The sequence below is a fragment of the Scleropages formosus genome, chromosome 7 (genome assembly GCF_900964775.1).
Source record: "Scleropages formosus chromosome 7, fSclFor1.1, whole genome shotgun sequence".
NCBI classification, from domain to species: domain Eukaryota; kingdom Metazoa; phylum Chordata; class Actinopteri; order Osteoglossiformes; family Osteoglossidae; genus Scleropages; species Scleropages formosus.
This window is the reverse complement of record NC_041812.1, coordinates 12,378,929-12,404,611: the sequence shown is the minus strand read 5'-3', so window position 1 is coordinate 12,404,611 and position 25,683 is coordinate 12,378,929. Positions and strand designations below refer to the sequence as shown.

At 45.5% G+C, this 25,683-nt stretch overlaps 1 protein-coding gene across 2 annotated transcripts; it reads right to left on the bottom strand.

Moving 5' to 3' along the window:
* Positions 1-709: 709 nt before the first annotated feature.
* LOC108937709 (solute carrier family 22 member 23-like) lies at positions 710-25,683 on the bottom strand. 2 transcript variants are annotated; one of them, XM_018757798.2, is made up of 10 exons: positions 23,601-25,683; positions 16,580-16,683; positions 16,146-16,300; positions 6,550-6,718; positions 6,219-6,346; positions 5,279-5,381; positions 4,512-4,747; positions 4,140-4,172; positions 2,376-2,499; positions 710-2,213 (listed from the first exon to the last, which is right to left on the bottom strand). In XM_018757798.2, the coding sequence occupies exons 1-10, from the start codon at positions 24,048-24,050 to the stop codon at positions 1,316-1,318; spliced, it is 2,400 nt and encodes a 799-aa protein (XP_018613314.2). In that variant the 5' UTR covers positions 24,051-25,683; the 3' UTR covers positions 710-1,315. The 2 variants fall into 2 exon arrangements, with proteins under 2 accessions (XP_018613314.2, XP_029109221.1); XM_029253388.1 differs by having other exon boundaries at positions 4,638-4,747.

The window sequence follows — 25,683 nt, the reverse complement described above, 5'->3', positions numbered from 1 at the left end:
CATGCTTCTTACAATTTTTGAAAATAACTTCTAGCAAGTCCATGGGAATTTGGAGCTGGGGCAATGGACTGCAGCGCAATAGGGAGGATGGTGAAGCTTAAGTCTTTCCAAAAGGTGTTTGTGCAGATGCCGCAGTAAGCAACTGGGGTTATTCTTTAGTACGGTACATGATGACCAATTGGCAGAGGGACATTTAATTTACTGTAATTTTCTCCTATTCGAAGTTTGTTCCAGTGACAAAGTTGTGACAATCCCATTAAAATGTGTGGAACAGTTTGTCAGCTGTGGCCAAGGTATTTTTGTTTTTAAAAAAGCAATGTTCACAGTGTTGTGCTCTCCCATCCTCTGCAACCAGAATATATATATATATATATATATACACTGTATATATATATAGCATTTCATCCATGTCAGGAGAAATGTCTTTATGGGATGGCTGCCTCAATGAAACAGCCAAAACAATGTAAACCCTTTCTTTCCTTTGAAAGGCCAGGTGATCCTTATAGCACTAACAGAGAAGGAATGTTTCCATAAATTGAAGGAATGTTGTTTCTGTTGATCCGGTGTGAATGGGAAGATCTGTGAAAGTGCAGTGGTCATATCCCACTATTTGATGTGAAATGCCAGTTTTCGAGAATGCTCCCAAAAAGCTTATAACTTACTATGGGGCACAATTTTGGCATTTAGTCCTTCTGTTTTTTTTTCCCTATACATAAAATTGAAACTGCCCAAATCAGTTCACTTTTTTGTTTTGTTGTTCTCTGATTAAGACTCAGATCAGTGAATTAAACAGGACACATGTAAAATGTGAATATAAATCCTCCACCTCACATAGCACTGTTGCAGTATGAAGTATTTATAATCTTACATTGTAGAACCTGGCTTTTTTTAAAACCAGACCTCTGAAGCAGCTCACAGCTTAGTTACCAGAAATATGCAGGTTATTATTAATCTTCATTAAATACTGGAAAATCTGTTAGTTTTCTCAAATGAAACTGGCAAACAATGTATTTGCAGGTTTTTACCTCACATAGCCGAAGGAGCAGTCAGTGCAAAATTTCATCTCTGAAAACTACATTTTGTGTCTGGAGCACGTTTACTCCGGAAAAGCAGACACATTCTGAACCGATGTACAAGCCCATTTTCATGGCACAATGATGCAGCTATTTTTCTCCTAAACTTAAGAACCAGCTCCTTCCTCTTGATGACTATCTCACAGAGCCATTAAAACCAGTAGTGTTTGGCTGTGTCCACCCCTTAACCCGGACAGTGCCCACTGCTGAAGACAATCCATATCTATAGGGCTACTGCATTTTCACGATGAGGACCTCGCTCCATTCGAGGTGCTATTCTCTGAGATGTTGATATCCTTGGGAACAGGCTCAAGAGAGTCCTTAGTAACAGGTCTAATGGAGTCTGTGGCAGGCGGGACAGTAATGGAGTCTGTGATCAATGCTCCAGGAGCAGAGTCCGTGGCTGAGGGCAGAATTGGGTTATTGGCAGTAGGAGGAGGAACACAGTCCGATGTGACAGGTGGTATAGAGTTTGTAGTGGGAGAGGCTATAGAATTTATGGTGGCGATAACAGTGAAATCTGTAGTAGGAGGTTGATTTGAGTCAGGGTTGGGAGTGGGAAAGACCATAAGGTTTGTTGTAGGGATAACAGTAGGGTCTGTAGTAGGGGAAGTGGTACAGTCTGCAATAGAGGGAAAAGTGGCTTCTTTTATCAGCGGTATTGTAACCTGTGTATCAAGGGTTTCATCAGGGGCTGTAGTAAGCGTAACAGCTGGATCTTCGATATCAATTGTCAAGTCTATAGTAGGGTGACCATTAGGATCTGTGGCAGAGAAAGCAGTAGGGTCTATGGTAAGGGGAACAGCAGGACCAGTAGCAGCAGGGATCTGATGGAGAGGAGTATCGCGGACCCTTGAGTAGTCTCTGGACCCAGATCTGGAGAGGAAGCGGCGTGGTTCTCCGGGTCTTCTTGGAGGCAGGAATGGCTTTCGTGTGTAGTTCTCACCATCAGCAATAGCCTCAGGAAGTGGCTGGCCACGGGGCTCCGGTAACAATAGGATGCAGATGATGCAGATGAGGGTGCAGCAGGCAAAGATGATGTGGTGCAAGAAGTAGCCTTTCTGGTTGAGTAGCTCCATAATGGGTGCCGTCAACAAGCCAAAGCCCGCACTGGCCAGAACTAGGCCCAGGCCCCCTCCTCTGTTGGGGTGAAAACAAACCAAAGAGTCCTTCACTTACACAAGATGCAAATAATGCTAATGAATCACAATTTAAACTCTAAGAGTGGTAGGTACATAGCTAGACTCAACATATAAAAAACAGTCCTCTGTCCATTGTCCTCATATACACATTTTGGCTAACCTTATAGCTGTTGGGGTGATCTCTGCGCAGAAGAAGATACTTAAGTTACTGACAGCATGGGAGGAGAACATGCCGATGATGGAAAAGGCGATAGAGAAATTCCTGTTCAACGTATCTGATTGTTCTACACGAGAGAGAGAAAAAATAAAACACAAAAGTTATAAACACTACAATAAACTGAGTACATAGCTTAATTTTGTTTCTTATCACTGTATTCTGTTGTATCAGTTCCATCTTCACAAGCTGAGTACATTGCATGGATTCACCACAATTCTCAGTTCCCTTTTGCTTGTCCTGGTGAGGGTCAGGAAGGAATGGTCAAAGTCAAAAAGTCTAAATATTCAGGTGTTTATAAACGCTGATTTCCAGTGATTTGTACAGCATCAGACAAATTATGAATAATGCCAAGAGCTATCTTTTTTCTTCTCTATCACTCAAGACGAGCAAAAAAAAAAAAAAAAAAAACAGAATAAATACTCTTTGCAGAAGACAGGCCTGCTTGTAGGGACAGATTTTATATGGAGCATCTGTGGCAGAGCCAAGCATTAAGATTCTGGCATGAAAGGAGCATCTGGGCACACAACTGTGAGGCTTAATGAAACACTGAGATCAGAAGGAGGGCAAATATTCCACTCTGTTTCCACAGATGCTGATGAGAACAATGGCCGGTGTTTATAGCATCCAAACGGCTGTGAATGTAGACATAAAGAGTCGAGACAGAACCTCGGCGGTCATTACGGTGCCTTAAACACAGCTGCCGTTAAGGACTGCAGTGCCTGGCCCAGGGTTTGACCTCAAACCTTTCTGGTCTGTCCTGCTGTGGAGTTTCTGTCCAGGTTTGAAACCTGGCTCTAAGATTATGGTACGAGTTTGCTCCCTTCACACACACTCTTTGGCCTTTAATAACGAGTACAGAAACATATCCAGTACCTGCTATGAGACACCCTGCAATGTCGTTTTTGCAGATAAGTCACTCCTTTTTGAGACCATGTCTCTCTGTAACACCACTGATGCATCTCTAGGCCAAAATCAAAAGTTTCAGAAACAAATGGTTTTGTATTTTTATTTTAAATACAATAACCCACATTTATTCATTTAGCTGATGCTTTTCTCCAAAGTGACTTACGATGTTAAGCTAATTACAATTATTTACCAACATCCCAGTTCCCAACTGTTACCAGCTATTTTTTCAATCAATGAAAATACCGCAGCAGTACATATCCTTTACAGTACAATGCAGTATGTATTTTCTAAGTAGCTCTGCTATAGGTCACTTTGCCATAAGGTGTACCTTTTTGGATCCATACTAACGTTGTAGAATGGGGATGCCCTGTACACATCTCTACTATGTACACTATCCTGTCCATTCACTGCACATTGGCTATCAGTATGTGGACAAGAAGATGTCTGTGAACAAGGACCATTCTACTCAGAATGGGAAATTTTTAACTATAGGGGCCAAAGTTTGCGGATAGCGGCGGGAAAGCGGCTGAGGACTGAGAAAGGAGCTGAGGTGAACAGATAGTGGTGAACGACCCTTCACTTTGACCACACATCATTACACAATCTCATTAGAAGGCCTTTGTGCTCATTCAGCCTTTCCCCACAGGACTGCTTACAGCATGCTTCTTACCACAATTTTATCATGATCACATTTTGCCATTTACTAGCAACAGGGAGTTACTGAAAGCTGACAAATTACATTATGAGGACAAATGTGTTAAATAGCTGTAATATGAGAATAAGTAGATATTAATGTCATACCTATATTTAGATGAACACTGTATTTCCCGAGTACTGCATCCAAATCACAGAAAGGGGAAAAGGAGAAAAACTGATGTCAGAGTTAGTGACAAACATTTTATTTTCTTGGCAGACACACCTATCAAGGGAATTTCAACAATTTTTTAAAATTTATTTATTGTTAATACCAAGTTTGTGTATTTATATTCATGAGTTTGTGAGCATGTCCCTATGGATATACACAGCTTATGGTTTAGGAAGCCCAGCTGCTGCAGCAGAGTCAAGGCAGTGATGACCATAAACGTGTGTGTGTGTGTGTGTGTGTGTGTGTGTGTGTGTGTGTGTGTGTGTGTGTGATCTGTGTATATTAGAAAGAGAGAATGCAGCACTCACAGTTCAGAAGGCCCAGCTGCAGCAGGGAGGCCAGGGCGGTGATGATCATGAACATCAGCAGACCACCCCTGCGGCCCAACACGCTCACAGTCGGGCACAAAGCCACAGAGGATGCCACTGCAATACCTGCCATTGTGTAGTAATCTGCGTAGAAGCTGTGGAAAAGGGTGGTCTCATTGGCCTCAGGGTCCCTCAAGCTGCGGGCAAAGCAGTGGTGGATGCCATAACCTGTCAGCCTGATAGAAGAACAGTGGCGTGGAAAGGGCAGAGAAAGAGTGGAAAGTTTTTTTTTTTTTTTTTTTTTTTTAAAAAAAAACCCATTAGCCCCTCACATTGCATAACTGACAGGTAATTAACTCCAGCCTGAGCTGCCGTGCATGGTAAACACACATGCTGTCCCCGTCTCCTTGAAAAGCTCAGGAATAGAGCAAAATGAAATATTCATGGTGAGTTCTGGCACATCCCAGCTTGCCTTAGATGAGCCAGAGACCCTATCAGGTGCTGAAACTGGCTACTCGTGGAATTGTGCTTTTCTCTAAATGCAGCCGACAAAACACACTGCAGGCGGTTTAGATGGCCACGCACAACACCAGAAGCAACTGGATCAATGCGTGGAAACAACAAGCTCAGACACTGGTGATAGCCATCGATTAGTGGGTATTGAGCTGGTAAATCAATATGTTATTTTTGCAGCAGGACAGTGTTTAACAAAAGACGCGTGCCGTGCCAAAGGAGACAAAAAAGAACCCCTCTACGGCCTTACTTACGAGTTCACACAAAGAACCACAATGTTCTTCCACAAGTTCCTCGTGCCCACCATTTTGACAATGCATGTCTTCTTAGGCTTCCTCTGATGCTGACTCTGTACCTCTGGAAACAAGCAGAATACATTGCCAACATACTTTTACAGGAACAAACGCAGCAGGCATTTCTGCAGAGCTTGCAAATAAAGGGTTTACTGGAGACAGCCTTGTCCAGCATCTTTTTTTGGGGAAGGAATAAAAAAAAAAAAGAACGGACAGACTTGTACAATTTCAAGAACAACTGACGTATGTAAAACCTCTCCGGCTCAAGACCTTCCCATGATGAGTACAGAATATTAAATCAGGACCATCTGGAGTAGAGGATAACCTCTTTGACACCTCTGACAAAGTAAGTAGTCAGGGGGGTCTTATAACACAGGTGGATGGGGGTCTGAAATGAGCTCTGAAACTGCCCCTGGTTTTAGAAGAAATCTGCCTTAACCTTTGAGCCCTATTCTGCATTCAGGTCAGATCCTATCACAGCACAAGGGAATAGCTGTGGCTCATGTTCTACACTGAGCTCCATGTCCTAATGAAAAGATCTGAGAGGGAACCTGCCAGCTCAGACTGAAACTGGATGATACAGCAGGTTTTGTGCGCGACATCTTGCGGACATTGAGTATTCACTCTGAATACATAAGAATATGCCCTGCAATGAACAGGCATCCTTTCCAGGGTGTAACCTGCCTCATGCCTTTAGCATCTGGGATAGGATCCAGTAAAGCACGGTCCTGAATTGGGCAAGCGGTCAATGGGGATGGATGGACGGACTGATTGATCGATTGATCGATTAATTATTAATTAATTGGAATTGTAATGCTTAAAATTTTAAAGCATAACGTAAAGAAACAAAAAAATAAGGTGTCGTAAAGTTGAACTCCCCTGATTTTGGTCGGTCCCTCACCTGCCAGTATGTCAGGACCATCCTCTTCTGTGTTCACGTTGTTCTTCTTGGCCACTCGAACCAGGAGCCCTTTAGCTTCCCTGTATTGCTGGGTGGCTAGAAGCCATCTCAAAGACTCTGGGAAAAGCCTGCATGAAAAGGGGATGTAGAGACGCACACGTGTCAGAGCAGATAGCATTAGGGGTGGCAAAAGTATCCGTGTGTGCCAGGCTACTCAGTCATTTGATTCCAAGTACCTTAACTATTTCACTCAACATTCTTTGGAATCTGACAGTTTAAATTTAGATGCACATGTGCCAGTTGGGCAGTGAACAGAGAGGAGGCTCCTCACCAGAAGTAGGACAGCATGAAGACGAAAGGGCAGACAATCACTGCCTGCAGGACTTTCCAGTCTCCACAGAGAGCGGCCAGGCCCGGGAGGAGCAGCTGGCCACCAAGTCCCACAAAACTGGCTACCATAGTCACAGGGAAGCGATAGGTGGGAATACACAGCTCAATCCCTGCAGAAACACAGTGGCAACTTAAGTCAAGGACATTAGATCAGGTTTAAATTCATTGTCTCTCTTTAACGATTTAACAAGGTCAGGTTATTCAGGTTATTCTTCTCGATATGAAAACAGCATTTTCTTAAAATTTGCATTTGCTACATCTGAAACCTTCCACATCAAGTTATAAACCTTTTTCATTTTTACTGTGGTAAAAAAAAAACTGTTTCAGAGTAAACGGCAGTTGAGTATTTTATTGATTCAAAATAACTTCATGTTTGATTTATACTCCATTTCAGGCAATTGCACATGCCAAAATGAGAATAAAAGAAAAAAAGGATTGAAATGAGATATGATGTCCTCTATTGCACATTATTATAGCTGTTTTGCACATATGCGCAATGTTAAAGACCAAAAAAGAGGAAAACCTTCAGCAAATAATCAATAAAACCAACTTAGCTGAATATTCAGATGAGAGTAGGTGGCAGCACAGTGGTTAGAGCAACTCCCTTTGGACCCAGATTTAGGGTTACATTTATTCATGTAGCCAATGCTTTTCCCTAAAGGGACTTACGCTTACACTGTTAAGCTACTTACTAAGTTGAACAATTTTACTGGAACAATTTAGGGTACATACCATGCTCAAGAGTACTACAGCTGGAGGTGGGATTCAAACATGCAATCTGTTGGTTCAAAAGCAGCAGCGCTCACCACCACACTACCAGCTGTACCTGGTATCAAATCCTACCTCCAGCTGTAGTACCCTTAAGCAAGGTACTTACCCTACCTAAAAAAAGATAAATAATTCTTGAGTAAAAATCACCCAGCTGTATAAATGAGTAAATAATTATAAACAGCTTAATGCTGTTAAGTTGCTTGGGAGAAATAGTGTATGAATAACTGCAACTGTACATTTACACACTGGTCTATGCGTTGCTCACCACCAGGGAGCAGGAGTGCTTGCCTCTCTTCTCCTCCGACAGGGATGTTGGCTTCCTCCCTGTTACGACTGAATAAACCTGTAGCCATTCCTGAAGCAGCGCTCTAAACTGCCAAGGTCAGTGTGAGGTTTTAAATCTTGTTTTCTCCAAAAAAGGAAAGGATCCACTATATACATGCTCTCCATGCCATCAAAAAAACCTTCTGATGTGTATTTGTCCAAATAAATTAATTCAGTATATGCAAGAATGTTAACACTGCACTTCAGAAATATTAATAAAGCAAAGGCATTCGTGTACACATGGATTTAACATCATATGTGTAATTTAATATTCACCAGATTAGTACTACACACTGTAGGCAGCCAGAGGCAGCTTTGAAGGTCTTGGTGAAGATACTAATTTTTACAAATATGGCTTATATCAACAAGGAACCCAGCGATAAAGAGCCTATGTTAGAGTTGAGCGAAGGTGTTTCTTGGCCGAAGTCCCCGTGTGGCTCAGGATCTCCTCTGCTTGAGTGGGAACATCACAAGCTGACTGAACAGGTTCTTCTGGAGCCTTAGCTCTTCAATCAAGGGATGTCCAAGTCTCGCTGTGATGGACATGATAAGGAGTCTGCTGTCCACTTTCCATGTGGCTTTCAGTCTCTCCAAGCTTACAAGTCTTTACACGCCATCTCCCCTCTTTAGACCTACAGATTTATACACAACTTACACTGACTTACCCACTTACACACCAGGGGAATTTGTACCATATCAATCCCTCGATCAACGGTTCTACAACAGGAATGGGATTTGAACATACCCCACTCCCCAGTCTCGACACACCTCTTCGTTATCCCTCTTCACTGCACTCAACATTTGCATGCAAAAAGGGCCAGTGAGGAAATTAAAACAGGTCTTTCCTGCCAACAAGCTCAACAAAGCCTTGTAATATATAGTAAATAACCCTGTAGCCAAATTCCACAAAATCCTCTTAATGAGAACACAATAATCTCACTTGTCCAACCTTGCTGCATAAACACAGGAGCAGCTGGTAGCATAGAGGCTAGAACTTCTGTCTTTGGGGCCCAAAGGTTGAAGGTTCGAACCCTAGCTGTAGCATATTTACATTTATTCATTCAGCAGACGCTTTTCTCCAAAGTGACATACATCTCAGAAATACAATGTGTACATTACATTAGGAGAAAGACAGACATAGCTGCAGACATGCGATTAAGTAAACCTAGTTCATTCCTTTCCACTGTATGCACCGATGTTCATTGCACGAGTAGGTGCAAAAAAACTCAGGACAGATGATGGTACAATTTAGGTACTTATGCTAAATTGCTCCAGTAAAATTACCCAGCGGTACAGGTGGGCAAAACAGTTGCTTTGGAGAAAAGTGTCGGCTAAATGAATAAATGTAAGCATATCCCAACCCCACTTTACCCCGTCACATTTTAACTTGTGCACAAATCGGCTGAAGAACATCTCGTCGACCCTCGACCCTTCCTGTCCAGATATAGCGCTTTCTTCTTAACAACCCTGAACGGATCCCTTACCCAGAGAGGAGGACCGAATCTGGAGCGCTGCTGAAAGGAAAAAACAAACCTGTTATGACAAAATAATAACTTGTGAAGGGGGCGTCAGGATATGCGGAAAACCGGCTTAATACCTGCTTGAATAGCACAGCTTAGGGTCTGATGAACACGCAGGCAGCCATCTGGGACTGGCAGAGCCCGGCGGCACCTATGCGATTAAGCTGCTGTGTTTGTGTGTGTGTGTGTGTGTGTGTGAGAAAGAGTGTGAGCATTTTGGAAGGCTGTTCTGTACCATCAAGAATACTCTGCACTCCCTGCTAGATTTCACTGGTGATTCAGCTGTGGTGTTTCCTGTGTGGCTTGGTGGAGCCGCACATCTCCGCTCACAGGCCGGACCAGGATGGAAGTAGTAACCGTGACCTTGGTTGACCGTGCCGACAGCACGAGTTTTGCTAGCTGGTCCTAAGCATTTTACTTCTGTTTCCACACACGGGAGAATTTGTGCTCCCAGACTGAGTTTAGTCTGATATAGTAGTTTTACCACGAATGAACAAAGAATGGCCTTTGTCTCCAAGACAACAAACAGACAACATTTAAACGGGGGGAACAAAAGGTGTGTCGGATTTCCATGGATATGCAGATACACCAGTTGACACGCACACGCCTTGAGAGAAGAGAAACAAAGCTGAACCACACCCAGCTGGATCCAGTTTCACTGTGTCATTTTCCAGAGGAAACCGGTGGAAGGAGGGGATCCCCTAGTGGGGGATGGGGGGTGAGGGGCGGGAGGATTCCTCTGCATGTCATCCTTCGTTAGACCCGTCCTGCCTGTCTCATTACGTGTTCGGTTCTGACAGAGCAGCACACCGTAACAGATGGTTTTGAGAAACTGTCTCCAGCAGGGCCTTTATGACATCACATGGATAGTTCACCGACACAAAGATCAGCAGTCGGTTCGGATACTCATTCAATCACAGCCTGTGAGTCACTGATGACACTTCACATGCACATGGAAAGAGAAAAATTAAATAATATCCCACTGACTGTATCAATCAGATGTCCTTTTTGGTGCCATGCATGTTAAAAATGGTGTGCAAACAGACAGGTGGTACCGCTGGAGAGGGGTGAGAGTCATCTCTACGGGGAAGTGCCTTATTTAGAAGACGGGAGTTTAGATAATATTGCGTTAAAAAAAAAAAAAAACTGTTGATAATTATCAGGGTAAGATCAAAATTAGCAGTGCAGCAACAAAAACTGAGAAGAAACCAGAGATTAATTTAAGACATGTTGAGATTATGTTATGGCACAGTCAGCTGTCAAAAATATGACATCTGATGTTAAAACAAATAAAGCAACTGTGGCACCTGGTAGCGCAGTTGTTAGAGCTGTACCCTTGGATCCACAGGTTCAAATCTCACCTCCAACTGTAGTACCCTTGAGCAAGGTACCAACCCTGAACTTCTCCAGTAAATGACCCAGCTGTATAAATGGGTAAATAAGTATCTTAACATTGAAAGTCGCTTTGGAAAAATGCATCAGCTAAATGAATAAATGTGAAACAAATTAATCAAATATTTATATGTCTGAACACAGGACAAGTGTTGCTTATGAACACTATCTTGTTCTCGTTGTTAATTTTTAAAAGGTAGAGGAATTACCCTCTAGACGTGATTGGACCTTTTCAACTTTACACTGCTTTAGAGAGAAACAAACAAGACTTCCTCTGTCTGGCCAATATTTTATAATATAGATACAAAACATTTCAACGGCAGCTTTGCCAACTTCCTTTTCCTTGACTCGTGCACCTGGTCGTAACTCAGCCTAACGGTAAAATAAACCACATTAACTGGTGTAAATTGGTCACTCACATTTCAATGCACCTGTAAAACTTATATGGTCAAATGGATCTGGACATGGGTTCAAAACTGACTAACTGTGTGTAGAGTTTGCAGGGATTTTTTCTAAGTGCTCTGGTTTCCTGCCACAGTCTAAAGACAAGTTTCATGTGAATTGATAGCTCTACATCACTCCTTGTGTGCGAGTGGAAGACCTGGAAGGAACACTTGCTACACAATAAATGCCATTATTTTTATTTAAGATTTCACCAATTTAAATGGAAAAAATGAACAAGTAAGAAAATGTGCATAGAGCATATGTCTATATTACGCAGTATTACCAGTATTCATCTTCTAGAAGAAAATGTTTTGAAGCGAAGGCTCAGGGCTCAAGTAACAGAGTAAGAGTTTTAAGAGGGTAGGTATAACATGATAGGTGTGAAACCTCTTTCTTATTGTTAAATTGCTGTGCTCGGCAACAAAACAGAACAGACATCCCAAAAGTTATTTTTAGTGCAATTTTTAGTGTTAACTTTTAACGCTAAGCCACTTACACTGATTTTCCTACTTATACAGCAGGATCATTTTTACTGTATTAATTCAGGGCAAGTACATTACTCAAGGGTACTAGAGAAGGAGGAGGATTCAACTGCAGGTCCTTTGAGTGCCATGCAGCAGCTCTAGCTACTACCCCGCTTGCTACCCCAGTGAGAGGAAAGCAGTCAGGACACGTGATGTCATTTACCAAATTGTTTGTTTATTCCGTCCGAATTTTTATTACAATCAAATAGAAAGTACAAGGCTCTTAGGCAACAAAAACAGGAGCAGGTGAAGAGATTAACCTCACTTCAACAAGATGTGCATATTAGGTACATCACGACATTCTTTAACTGGGTTTATATGTTCCAATTCGTGTAGAGAAGCAATTTTGGAATCATACTTGTAAGCACCAGTCCTGCTGACATCATACAATAATTATACCTTTATATAACTGAAAGATGTTATTGTGGAATACACCCATTAAACAGCAGTAGAATCATGTCTATAAAGTAAGAAATAATGGCAAAATTAACTTTATATGAATGGTACGCTTGTAGACACATTTTATCAATGCGTGCTTTGGAAAAACTTCTAATACTGAATAATAGTACATTAAACCCTGGATAACAAACAGCTGGTAGCAAAGTGGTTAAAGTTACTGCCTTTGAACCCATAAGTTGCTGGATTGAATCTTACCTCTGGCTGTAGCACCCTTAAGCATGGTACTTACCTTGAATTGCTCCAGTAAAAAAAAAAAAAAAATCTACCCAACTCTATAAACAGGTAAATAACTGTAGATCATTTATCACTGAATCCCGTTTGAGAAAAGCGTCAGCTAAATGAATAAATGTAATCTGTAGATCCTCAGCTGAGGCCAGAAGGCTGTTTGTAACTTGATTTGACCATAATTTTGAAGTCCCGTTTGCCACAAAGCTGCAATCAATAAAAGGTTAATTCTAACCCTCCATTTATTCATTGATGAAGCTTTGTAAAGCTGTAATAAATAAAAACACATTAAAATAAGTATCATAATGCTAATTTTAACATTTAAGTTAACTTTTAGCTACACTAAAATGATGGAAAATAAAAATGTCGTGCCCACAAACTTCTATTCTATGCAGAGTCTGGACTGATTTCTCATAAAAACGTGCAATATTTCTCGTCTTGTTTTTGACCGTACAAACTCAGTACGCAACCTGTAAAGGCTGTGGGGTCACAAGCTGCCGGTGCCACGCTTCTGTTTTTTTATGTTCCAAGGCCAGCTACCAGCTGAGATTTCAAACATGTCGCTGTCACTTTGCAACAAACGGAAATTTTACTGAAAAATGAAGGAAGAAAACCCAATCGAAAAACAGACGGGACATCGTTTGTATCTTAGAGAATGCACAACTCAAATGTCCAAAACACGAGGAGCCAGTTTACGGGCCTGTCAGGTATTCTGGGATTCTTTCTCTTGGTATCACTCATTAGACAAGCTAACACGAGCCCTAAATCTGCTGGTCCTCCGCTGGTTCATTTTCCTCACAGGACTCCAAAAATGTTTCCGGTTCGTTCCGCCGCGTGCGTACGGCCCTGGAAAAGACCACTGCGCTGCTACCCTGGAGCGAAGCCAACGGGACACCAGGCTCGCGTTTCCCCAACGCGGCTTCCCTCATGATCCCCAAGAGCAGACCTACAACACTAACACACTGTGCAGTCTTTGTGTGGTACTCTACAGTACTCACAGGTGCATTTCAAATTATTGCCACATATTCTATTTCGAGGGGGGTGCGGTAGGTTGGACCGGGTCCTGCTTTCCGGTGGGTCTGGAGTTCAAGTCCCGCTTGGGGTGCCTTGCGATGGACTGGCGTCCCGTCCTGGGTGTGTCCCCTCCCCCTCCGGCCCTACGCCCTGTGTTGCTGGGTTAGGCTCTGGCTCCCTGTGATTCTGTATGGGACAAGCGGTTCAGACAATGTGTGTGTGTGTGTGTGTGTGTGTGTGTGTGTTCTATCTTAATGGCTTTAAAGAGTACCCTGTGTCCCTTTCTTTTCCTGAGTGCACTGCTACTCTGTACTATTTGCTGTTCGGTTGAATATTAACAGTATCACTTCAGAGGACATTCTGCTCTGAAGAAAGTCATTAAGGGCAGGGTGGTAGGAGAACTCCACCGCACCGCAACCCCCCTCCCCCAAGCTCCAGCTACCTGACAGAACAAGTGATCTGACTTTCCCAGCATCCTCTGTGGCACCCCATGTAATGGAAGCCTAAGGTCACTACAGGGCTCATATAGAACACCTGGTAGCGTAGTGGTTAGAGCTGCTGTCTTCAGACGCAAAGGTTGCAGGTTTAAATCTCAGCTGCAGTACCCTTGAGCAAGGTACTTACCCTAAAATTGGCCAGCTATATAAATGGGTAAATAATTTTGAAACTAGATCAATGCTGTAAGTTGCTTTGGAGAAAAGTGTCAGCTACACGAAAAAGCGTCAATACGGAATATGTTCCAGGCCTACAAAAGTGACGCCAAAAACTACATGATCAAAATCTGCTGTAAACAACCGAGAGCAACACAACCACTCCTTGTTGATGAAATGTTTGTGATCCCTTAATGCCTGTAGAACCACTGAGAGATTGCAGTGTTTCTTCAGAAAGTGTCTCAGTAACACTGTAAGAATCAGCAACCTGAACTTGCCCAACAGTGAAGGCGACGCCAACCAGTTTGTCCTGTCTGTGTTCAAGAAGGGACCGAAGCGACGTGACGCAACCATTATCCGTCAGATCTGCGTGGCGTCGCTCCAACTTGGATCCGATCGCCACGTATCTTCGCGGAACGCTCTGTTATTGATTTCCATTTAGCTTCTTTGCACAGCTGAAAACTGAATTTAAAGCGTCTTCACGTTCGTCACCACCAAATAAAGCACGTGGTCTTAATGCGATGAAGTTACGGTGACATGCACGGTATACAAACAAAGCAATTAACGGTGAGCGACTCAGAGAGTTTACTCTTGCAGCTGGAGCGTTGGCTAGGGAAAAAGTTCTGATCAGTGCTCCATCTCCTGTGCTCCACACCAATGCATCTGCACAGGAGCTAAATGTAAAAGCAACCATTTCCAGCTTTAAAGATAAGCACTTTGCGCTTTCACTGCCAATTTCTACATTTCGGAGGCAGATTCGACACGCGTATTTTTCGCCTCTTGGCCCGCCAGTGTCAGCTGAGCTTATCGCAGGCCAGAGCGGTGACTCCATGTTAAGGAAGCGCACAGCTTTGACAGCGTGGAGTAAATCTGGATGACAAGGACGCCACAGTCCTTTTCAGATGCTCTTGACACCGTGCCAGGCGTTTATCGAGAAGCAGCGGATTAAAATGCTCAATGGCTGTACTGCAAGGCCGCGGGTCTGCCCTGTCCACGCAAGGTCTGCCCACGCATCATCCTTCGAAACACGCCATCGCTCAGACTTATACCGCACCACCGAGGGTAAAAATAAGAGAGAATTCCTCTTATGCATTAATAAAGCAATAAATGTGGAAAAGTATTTTTATTAAGCCTTTATGAAGCAGTAAACTGCAAACAGGACAAACCCTCTAACATTTGCGGCGCTACGCTCGGAGCAGTCATGCAAAATAGACATGAATTCCAAGGAATCTGACAGTCTAAAAAAAAAAAAAAAAAAACTGTTTCTACTCATGCTTTCAACTTCCTACAGAAAGCGTTCCTGTGTTTCTGCATTCCGGCTCCTGTGTTATAAACTCATAGTATTTTGTATACCGATCCACACTTTGGCTTCTTTTTGCTCCATCGAGATTGCCGACGGAACACATAACGTGCGTGTGACACGTTGTCGTACGAACGCGAGGGCAACTCGGTCATTGCTGCAGGGCAGAGATAGGCCACACCCAGTGAACATGTCCTGTTCTACAACACTTAGATTAGAACCTAGGACAGAACTAGGAACCCTGCAGACCTTCTTAAACAAGCACCTCTTTCCTCTGCATTTCCGTACTGACATCTGCTCTGCATCTACGTCGTATGATATCAAAATGACCTCGTCCAGGGTCATACAGCTTAGAGAACCATGATGGAAGAGACTGGCCTGAAAGGGTAAACACCATAAACACCAATGACGAACATCTCCAACATGGGACCGTCGGACCATTTCACCTGGCATAAAAGACTGCTTCCAAAATAACAACTGCAACCAAAGTTCAGAGGCCATTTATAAACCAAAGGTTTATACTCTTTGTCTGCGATTGATTCTGCTCACACACACACACACACACACACACACATTTTCAGAACCGCTTGTCCCTCACGGGGTCACGGAGAACCGGAGCCTACCCGGCAACACAGGGCGTAAGGCCGGAGGGGGAGGGGACACACCCAGGACGGGACGCCAGTCCGTCGCAAGGTACCCCAAGCGGGACTTGAACCCCAGACCCCCCGGAGAGCAGGACTGCGGTCCAACCCACTGCGCCACCGCACCCCCACATTCTGCTCACACACTGTTGAATATTATTTTTTTAAAAAAAAAAAATCCTGATCAAAGGCACTAAATGATTCTTTTAGAATATTTTGAAGTCTTTACCTCTCACATGGCTGTTGGCAGAAGAAAAGCAGGGGGCTACTTACTCAGCACATACAAGGACAGCGTGATCCCTGCCAGGCAGAACCCCTCGAAGAAGCGAAGCAGGATGAACATGAGCTCTTTCACAGAGAAGGCCACAGCGAGCCCAAAGGCCAGCATGAAGAAGACTGAGGTGAGGAGGACCACACGCCGGCCAAACCTATAGGATGAGCATACGGGAAGTCACGTGAAGTGTCTGACGCTGAAGTCATAGCGAAGCCACCATGTAACACATACTACATTTTAGTGTTGCAACACACATACTTGCTATTTCAGTATAATCACTAAAATTAATAACCGTGGTACATCATATTTAAGGCACTGGATTAGGTAAACCTCACGTGGCTATCAAAACGACTGTTTTCAGTTGTGATCGTAGCTGAATCAGTACCACCCACTTCACACTGTAGTGTTCTGAACAAACTGCATGAGAACTCACCAGTCGGCAAGGACACCCATCACCAAGTATCCAAAAATGGAGCCCACCAGCAGAGAGAACTTTGTGATGTGGACGATCCATGCAGCGCTGCACACCAAGTCCCACTGCAGAGGATAAAAGGACATTAATTACCGAAACCTTTTTTCCCCTCACGTTTATGCAAGGCACCCTTTTCATTTGGACAAAAATGAATGTCTCACAGCTCCCGAGTTTGGGGTGAAATCCAGTTCAGTCTCTGTGAAGTTTGCATGTTCTCCCTATAATTGTACAGATTTGCTCTAGGTGCTCTGGTTTCCTCCCACTATCAAAGCACACAAGATTCAGGTCAACTGGGGACTCTAAACTGCCCGCAGTGATGAATGGCATCTTGTCCAGCGTGTACCCCGCCTCACACCCTATGTTTCTGGGATAGACATCACCTCAACCATGACCCTGCATTACACTTGGGTTTGTTTTGCCCACCTCTACGACTGAATAATTACTGAGCCAATTTTATTTAAGGACTTTGCTTTAGGGCTCCACAGTCCCTCTTGAGATCTGAACCTCCAATCAGGAGTAAAGTTTCTTCTACACTGCCTTCCCTTGATTTGAATATCTGTTATTAGGGATGGATAAGAAGGCAATACGAGAGACCTTTCAACAAGCGGGGGGGTAGATTGGAGAGGCATGGATAGGCAACAGGACCCGTGACCATGTTTACCGGGGTGGATGCGACAACCTGAATGCACTAACAAGTCTCAGACTGCAAAACGCAGACGGATCAATAATGTATAACTGGATACGAGCAAAGAAAACTATGAGATAGGAGTTAATTTAGTATGACAGTATTGCTGTAGATGTGCATTCCAGCACAGAAAGCACAAGGGCTAATGTGTGACGTGACAATCAGAGTCACTCTGTTCATTGTTCGGTCTGCATACAAAGGGTCTATGGGTGGGAGAACAAGGAGTCTGTGGTTAGGAGGTACACAATGCAGGGTCCGCTGGTGAGCCTTTGAAACGTGAGTCTCCCAGCAGCGTCCTTCTCGGATGACTGCATGTCGAGCAAACGCTCCCCGAATTGCCTCTGTCACAATCAGCTGGAAGATGCTGCCGCTCTGCTTTTCAGAATTTCTGCCGGAGTTGATTCCGCGAAAACGTACACCAGCTGTGGACTCTTAACACGGAGTGAAAACACGGCGTGCGCCACATGCACGGCCGAACATAAACAACGCGTGTTTCACGGATCTCCAGTTTATCGGTGGGGGGTGGGGGGTGGGGATAAAAATTACCACAATTACCTTGCTGTTAAACTGATGCTAATACAACGACATTGTTCAGACCTGTCCCTATATACACTACAAATTTGGTCTTAATGATCTGCTTCTAATGACATATCCCAGCTGATTGATTGCATTAATAATGTAGCGGCATCTACTGTTGGACTACATTTAAACTCCTCTTTATAGCCAATTTAAATCACCCAGATTATCTGTCGAGCAGAGAACATCAGCAAGGGCAGCTGGCCGTCGAGCTCTGCGTTCAGGGGTGCTCTCAGTAAATGTCTGAACAAGAGGCCCTCACGAGCAACAAGAAAGATGGAGAGAACAGGCCTGCCTTGGATCCAGGCTGAACAGACAGGATATCTAATGACCTTAGTGCATGTGCAGCTGGACCACTGCTAATCAATGTTAAAATATAGCACCCAACATAAAATCCAGTATCGATTGGACAAAGGCACATCTAAATCAATAAAGGTAATAACTGCCCATAGCGTGTGTGTGACTCCTGTATGTTTCTGGGATGGGCTCCTGACCACCGTGACCCTGCTTTGGACAAGCTGTTGATGAAAATGGAAAATGCAAATAAATGAACGAACAAACCGCAACAAGACGACGTGAAGGGGAATTTTGTTTTAAAAAAATCTAAATTTGGGGTAGCTCACAAAAAACAGGTGTTAACACCATAAATTGTGCAGTGTGGCGGTTATTCCACATACGCGGAATTTACAGAAATTATTTCAAAATCAAACCCTGACTATAAAAAGATAAAAACCGGCAGCGACCGGGAAATCGACAATAGCTGTAGGTCTACAACGAACAGGTGAACAGTTATTCATTGTTCAAAAATACAAGACTGTCAGACGTGAAACTTGTCAATGTTATGTCGCTAAGCAACAAAAAAGGCGGGGAGGGGGGGGGGGTAAGGTAGATGATTCATATTTCGCAAGCCAGGACAAGCGAGCGGTGAATGGAAGGTGCAGGAACGTTCAAGATGGCGTGTGTACGTATGTACGTGAGTACGTCTGTGTACGTGTCTACGTGTGTACGTATGTACGTATGTACGTGTGCGGGACGACGGCCCTTTGAAGACGAGCGCATTACTGCTGAGCGCATTAGCAGACAGACAAGGTTCCGATAAGTGACACGTCCGCTAGCTGAGTGAGTGGCTGCGTGGCTCTGGCCGGATTACGCCAAGTCAGCGTTCAGCGGGACAGCAGCAATATCATCCATCGCTCCAGAGGGATGTTGTTACCTCGCCGTGTGCTACCGGAATACGCATTTGATTTATCGGTTATATCCCTTGGCTGGGAAAAAGCTGTTGGACGCGTTACCCATGATGAAACTTCTTTTGACTAATAATTTGAGAAAGTCTCCTGTAAATTCCTTCACAAAGTTCACCCAAATAAGTGCTTATCCAAACACTTCAAAAAAAAAAAAAAAAAAAAAAAAAAGAGACATCGACAGCAGGTGCTCATGATTTAGTGCAGGTCCCTCAGAAAACAGCTCTTCAACGATTTTGGTGCTGTGGTTGATACGCACAGAAATTCTGGTCGGACCTTTTTCAAAGCAGTGGAAAGCTGCTTTTCCTCTCATTTCTCCTTTTAATCATGTTTTGCTTGGAGTTCGCAAATCAATGTGGCGGAGATGACGTCGCTAGGCACCATTAACCTTGTTTTCTATTAGCCAAATATAAGTGTAAATTTAGTAGCTCAAAAGCCTTGCTTTCCTGTCCATAAAACAAAAGAAATTAAACATCATGAGAAGACTACTTCCTAAAAATCCCAAAGGTGCGAGAACTGTTTCTGCTGTGTCTTACCCGTGATAAATAAACCTTTATTTGCTTCTTTTGACTTTTCTACATTTATTTTTTATATTTCTTTTAAATTTATCTTGCGTATTTATTTACTTGCAAATTTTCTTTGTGTATTCCCTCCGGCGGCATTGATATTTGTTGAAATATTTGGATCTGGTTCCGTGCTTCTTTATGATCCTAACTTCTGTAATTGCTGCTTTTCGTCAATAAAGTTTAAAAAAAAAAAAAAAAAAAAAAAAAGAATCCCGCGCGCGCGCGCACACAGGGGCACACGCGCACTCGCTCGTGGCCCTCCCTGACCGCGCTTGAGTAAGAGAGCCGGTGCCATTCATCTCCACTTAAACGCACAGAAAACAGGAAGGAAGAAAAATGAGAAAAGCAGACTGAGCGAACGCAGAAACGGCACCGTGAAGTTATCGCCTAGCAACGGAAAAATTGCTTCCTCAAAGGTGTTTCCGAGTTTAGCAGGCGGGCTCCACCAGCACATGGATGTGCGAAATACAAGCATGTGTGGGAGAACAGGGTACAGAGAGAGTTAACTAATAACTGAAACTGAAAAACAGCTGAGGTCACAGGGAAGTTCCGGGAGAAAAGTTTACATTTAACCATCGCTATCATTCTAGCAAATAATAAAGAAGTCCTGGTCACATTTCTGGATCTTCTCAGTGCTGCACGAGACACCAGCACCTGTGTTGCATTTTTGGGCCTGCTGTCATGCTAGAATAACACCAATGGGAAAAACACACACACAGAGTCTGAAACTGCTTTGTCTGAAGTGGGGTTGTGGCAAGCCGGAGCCTAACCCGGCAACACAGGGCGCAAGGCTGGAGGGGACACTACGGAAGGGACGCCAGTCCATTGCAAGGCTCCCCAAGCAGGGCTTGAACCCCAGGCCTGCCAGAGAGCAGGCCCTGGCCAAACCTGCTGTGCCACCACATCTATGGGAAATAATCTAAGAGAATATATGTAATATAATGGTGGCACAGCAAGTATAGCTGCTGTCTCACAATGCCTGGGTGGTGCGAGAGGACGTGGGTTTGATCCCCGCTAAGTCTTTGCAGAGTTTGCAAGTTTTCAATGAGTAACCCGTAGAAAGTAGTAGTGTACCTAGCAGTGTAAGTCACCTTGGTGAATAAGGTGTGTGGGCTGGTGACACTACATAGAGTTCACTGGAAGTCGCTTTGGAGGAAAGTGTCTGCTAAATAAATAAATGTAAACATCTCTCCTAAGTAAAATGCATACAGTATGCAAGAGCAGAATTATGCATGTAATAAAGCAGCAGCTGCTGAGTAAAAGCCGAGCATTATAAAAGTCGGTGGTTTGTCGACCGTTGCGGGTCTGTTTACGGCTGCGCGTGCAGTCGGTGTGACGTAGCCACTTGCGCGCCCAGCTCTTAGAGAGGACGCCTTGCTCTCCCCAGGGCTCCCGAATTTACAGGAACAGAGCCAGACCAGGGCCGTTGCTCAACGGGGGTCATGTGCTGTTCTGCCAGCCAAGCAGAATCTCCACGAACGTCTTGTGTAAGCACTACCCCGCTATCAGTTCACTGGCCATACTGTACCATGATTAAATGTGACTCCCCTCGCTGGCCCTCTGAACTATATTTGTCCTGCTTGTGGTGCTATCATTCACCCAGGAGTCACAAACAGCAGTGTTTCACAACCCTGATAAGAGTTCGTGGGCATCGGGTAAAACGCGCGTTCAAGGCACCGTCTCCAGAATCGACGCTGATCGACATGACCGAGTTCTGGCCAAAGCCTTTCAAAGAGCATAATTTCATAATTAGGGGAAAGAACAGTAGCCAAATACGAACAAGTAGTTACAGCCGTGTAGTATTTAGCCAAACAGTTTATTTGGGGCAATGTGTCAAAATCTCATTAACAGTATTCTTAAATTCTAAACGTGCCGTAAAGTACGTGAGCGCTGCATGTAGACAAATACTCCGTATATCTGACATCTGCACTTCTGTGGAATTCCCTTAGGGATGGAAAAAAAAGTTTTTATCCTTCCATCTTATCTGGCACTCAGCTAAACTAACAGAACTATTTACTTGTATTTCAAGGGGAACATCAGCACTTCCGCTGGTGGAGGTTCCCCCCCGTGACAGCTGACGGAGCCAAGCGAGCCATCTGACGGGGGCAGAGAGACGCTCTCGGAGCAGAACCACACGTTCACGCATCTGAATCGACTCGGGGCAGGAAAACAACACGACCGCACATGGCGGAACGCTTCTCTGAACGCAAGTTGATCGCGGTTCTCAATGACCTCAGAAGGGAAAAACCCAACATCCCCGGGAGAAATGTGTTTCGTGGGAAGATATCGTAAAAACTCACTCGATATTTGCCCAACTTTTGTGCTGCGACTGAAGCGCGTGTTGCAGTTAAGGGTCATTAACAGCAACCTAGACATCCTCAGCGTGATGTTTACCCTGGTATGCACCACACGTACCTTACTACTTTAGAGCTGTGAAGTGTCCTGTGACTTGTGGGAATTACTGTATGTGCTGTAGGTTTTTACACCCGCAGATGGTCACCATTTGTTCCATTTCAATCTTCCCCCACACTTGTCAGGATACCATGCATAACAGTGCTGGTTTACAGTGTTTCACCATGCATAGTGGTACAGCCATGCCAACCTGCAGCGTTAATGGGGACAACTGGTAGAATAGCGGTTAGTGCTGTTGCTGCCTTTGGACCCAAAGGTTGCAGGTTTGATTTCCCCCCTCTGGCTCTAGTACCTGTGAGGAAGGTAAGTACCTTAAACTACTCCAGTAAAAATTACCCAGCTGTATAAATGGGTAAATAAGTCCAGTAATCAGCTTAACACTGCAAGTCCCTTTGGAGAAAAGCATCAGCTACATGAATAAATGTAAATATAATGCATCAAAGAAGCATGTGGGGCTGGGTGTGATGTGCAGCAAAGGAGACAGGCCACACACACATTATCAGAACCGCTTGTCCCATAGAGGGTTGTGGGGAACCGGAACCTAACCCAGCAACTCAGGGCGTAAGGCCGGAGGGGGAGGGGACACACCCAGGACAGGATGCCAGTCCATTGCAAGGGACCCCAAGCGGGACTCAAACCCCAGACCCACCGGAGAGCAGGACTTGGTCCAACCCGCTGCACCACCGTGCCCCTGATGGAGACAGGCCACTTTGTCTTAAATATGTTTGTCTTTCGGATTAAAAGTGAGGACATCCCAAGATCCCCGTTGCACACGAAGAAGAAAGTTGCGGCTTTCGGAGCCGAGGCAGACCGCTGTGCCCGTGACATCCAAATGCAATAAAGCTCCCTGCATCGGTGGACTTCGGTGTGTCAGTGAGTCACGTGGTCTCACTCTCAGCACTCTGCATCACCTCACCTCACCTGTCCAGTCAGTGTCATGTGTCTCCATCAGTTACTGCAGCACCATGTGACTATAGGCCAATAGCGGGCAACAATAATGCTTTAAAAAGGAAACATTATTATTCTTAGTGTTATATGCTCCCTCCCTGCAGCAGGCCAGTGCGGGAAACACTCTGGTGCCATGAGACACACGGAGGACAGCGGAGGACGCGGCGGACGCGGCTCTGCCTGCGTATCACTGCACGTCATTGTGGGAAATAATAGGCAGGAGGGGATGGGACCGATGTGAAAATGAGCCGCTTCGCACACTGGCCCGCAGCTTATGCGCTAAAACGCGAGAAAAAAAGGATGGGAGAAACAGAAAGGCTTCGCATTTTTCCGCACGCGCGCACACACGTATTACTTACTGCCGTTGCGGAAAGCGCGTCCTCCTCCCCCCCCCAACCACCACCACCACCTCGCCGCCGCAGCGGGAGAAAGAGACGAGCGAGACACACAGTGACAGCACTGCGGCGGAGGACTAACGTAACACTCAGCGACACGCGCGCGCGCGCGCACACACGGACACGATAGAGAGCGACGACACACACGTCCGTCCTTACCGTGGTGACCACGTTCTGCGCGAGGCCCTGCTCGAGCTCGTACGGCCCCCCAGCGCACACGCAGCGCGCGCTGCCGTTGTCCCGCGCGCCTCCGGCGGTCCTCCCATCAGTCGCGCTGCCATCGATAGCGGTGCCGTTAATAATGCCGGCCGCCGTGCCGTCGGGCAGTGTCACGTTGCCCCACCACACGCACGTGTTCGTGGGCTGCGCGAGCAGGAAATAGTCCGAGAACTGGCTGAAGCCCACGAGGAGCGCGGGGACCCAGGTGAGCACGAGCAGCTCCTTCTGGAAGCGCCCGAAGCCCCCGGCGGACGGCAGTTCGGACACGTCGAGGCGCGATTCCGCGGCCGCGCGTCCCCGGGGCGCGTCACCGTTCTCCGGGTGCTGCTGGTGCTGGCGGCGGCGGCCGTCCTCCTGCGGGCGGTGGCGATGATGGTCCTGCGCGTCCATCGCGCTTCACTGCGGCGGCGGACGCGGGCGACGGGGACGCGCTCGACGACGCGCACCGGCGCCCTGTCCCGGTCCGACAGCCCTGCGGCGCGGATCAGTCACATTGCGGTGGCTGCCCGCGGGTTCCTTCCACGGCGGACACGGGCATGAGATGCGCCGGACAGTGGGGTCAGTAGTGGGGGGGGGATGTGGGGGAGGTGTCACAAACGGAGACGCGGCGACGGTCGTGTCCGCGCGGGGGAAGCGATCGATCCGTGTGACAGAGCGGCCCCTCAGTGTTCCTCCTCCTCCTCCTCCTCCTCCTCGCTTCGCCCTCGGAGCGAACCGATACTAAGTCTAAGGGTGCAAATCCCGCCTCCTCCCTCGCTCGAGCTACAGGTAACACACCTGTGCGCGTGAGCGACTGCTGTCCGTTGACGTCAAAGGTGCGAAGGTTCACGCAGGGCAGCGCAGTACAGTAAAATAAAAGTACAGCACCAAAGTACACACGGAGACCCTGCTTAATCCGCATATATATATATGTATGGGCCTAGCCTTGCATTTTTGCGCGTATAACACTAAACACAGGCGGTCTCACGTTCTCTTGGGTTCCTCGGTTTACTGTTTTCTTTTGCCCGCATGATTTACATGATTTAGGTGTTTTGTTTTTCAGAGGGATCCTTTGCCGTCATGAGCTCCTCTCCCGCCGTTACTGGTGGCACTTGCTGCGCGGGCTTTTTAATTGAAAACGCTCCAGGAAGCGTAGTTTCTTCAGTGAAGAATGCGATTGTCTTTTTTACGTGTTTGCTTGCAACAATATGTGAAAATCTAAGTCCTGGCCTCAAATCTGTTGGAGGCACTTGCTGCGTGGGTAAAGTTGCGCCATGGACCATTTTTGACGCACTGCTGACATCTAGTGTCTAAAGGGGAGAACAACAGGTATGAATTCCGTTAATTATTAATTTATTTCGCGCCATTGTCAAAGGTGACTTGCAACATTAAATAAGAAACTGTTTCACACATGTATTTACTGCTAGGTAATTTTTACTGCATTATTTCAGGGTAAGTGCCTTGATGAGCAGGACCAGGACTGGGGACTTCCAGCTCTCAAAGCAAAAGCCCTTTTCGGTTTCTCACAGCATCCCTTCGTTAAATCCGAAACCTTGGTAACGGTACTTGAACGATCTGAAATACTGTATTCACACGAATGTGTTTTAGCTCTGTCGATCTTGGATGCGCCGACCTGCTCTTACTCAACACTGAAGTCACGTGGTGAGCCTGCCCAAGAGCAAGAGGACACCACGTGAACGCGGACGGAAGGGAAAATCACGCATCCGTATCGCAGGCTGGACTGCTGCGCTGGTGCCCGTTGAACTTCTGGGTTTGTGCAGAGGGTCACCCGTCTGTGCGCTTCCTACGCAGAACACACCCACACAAAGCAGATGATCGGGGCCAGATCACACAGAGTCCTGCACCTTCACACAGTGATCCGCAGCGTTGAGATTCCGCTGGCCACAGGTTCAACCTCACTGCGGCACCGGGCTTGTGTTGATCGCCGCAGTGGTACACCGAAGCACCGAGTTTCCGTAATTCCCTGGCAGCTGGTAGCGTAGTGATCAGAGCTGTTGCTTTTGTTCCCAAAGGTTGCAGGTTT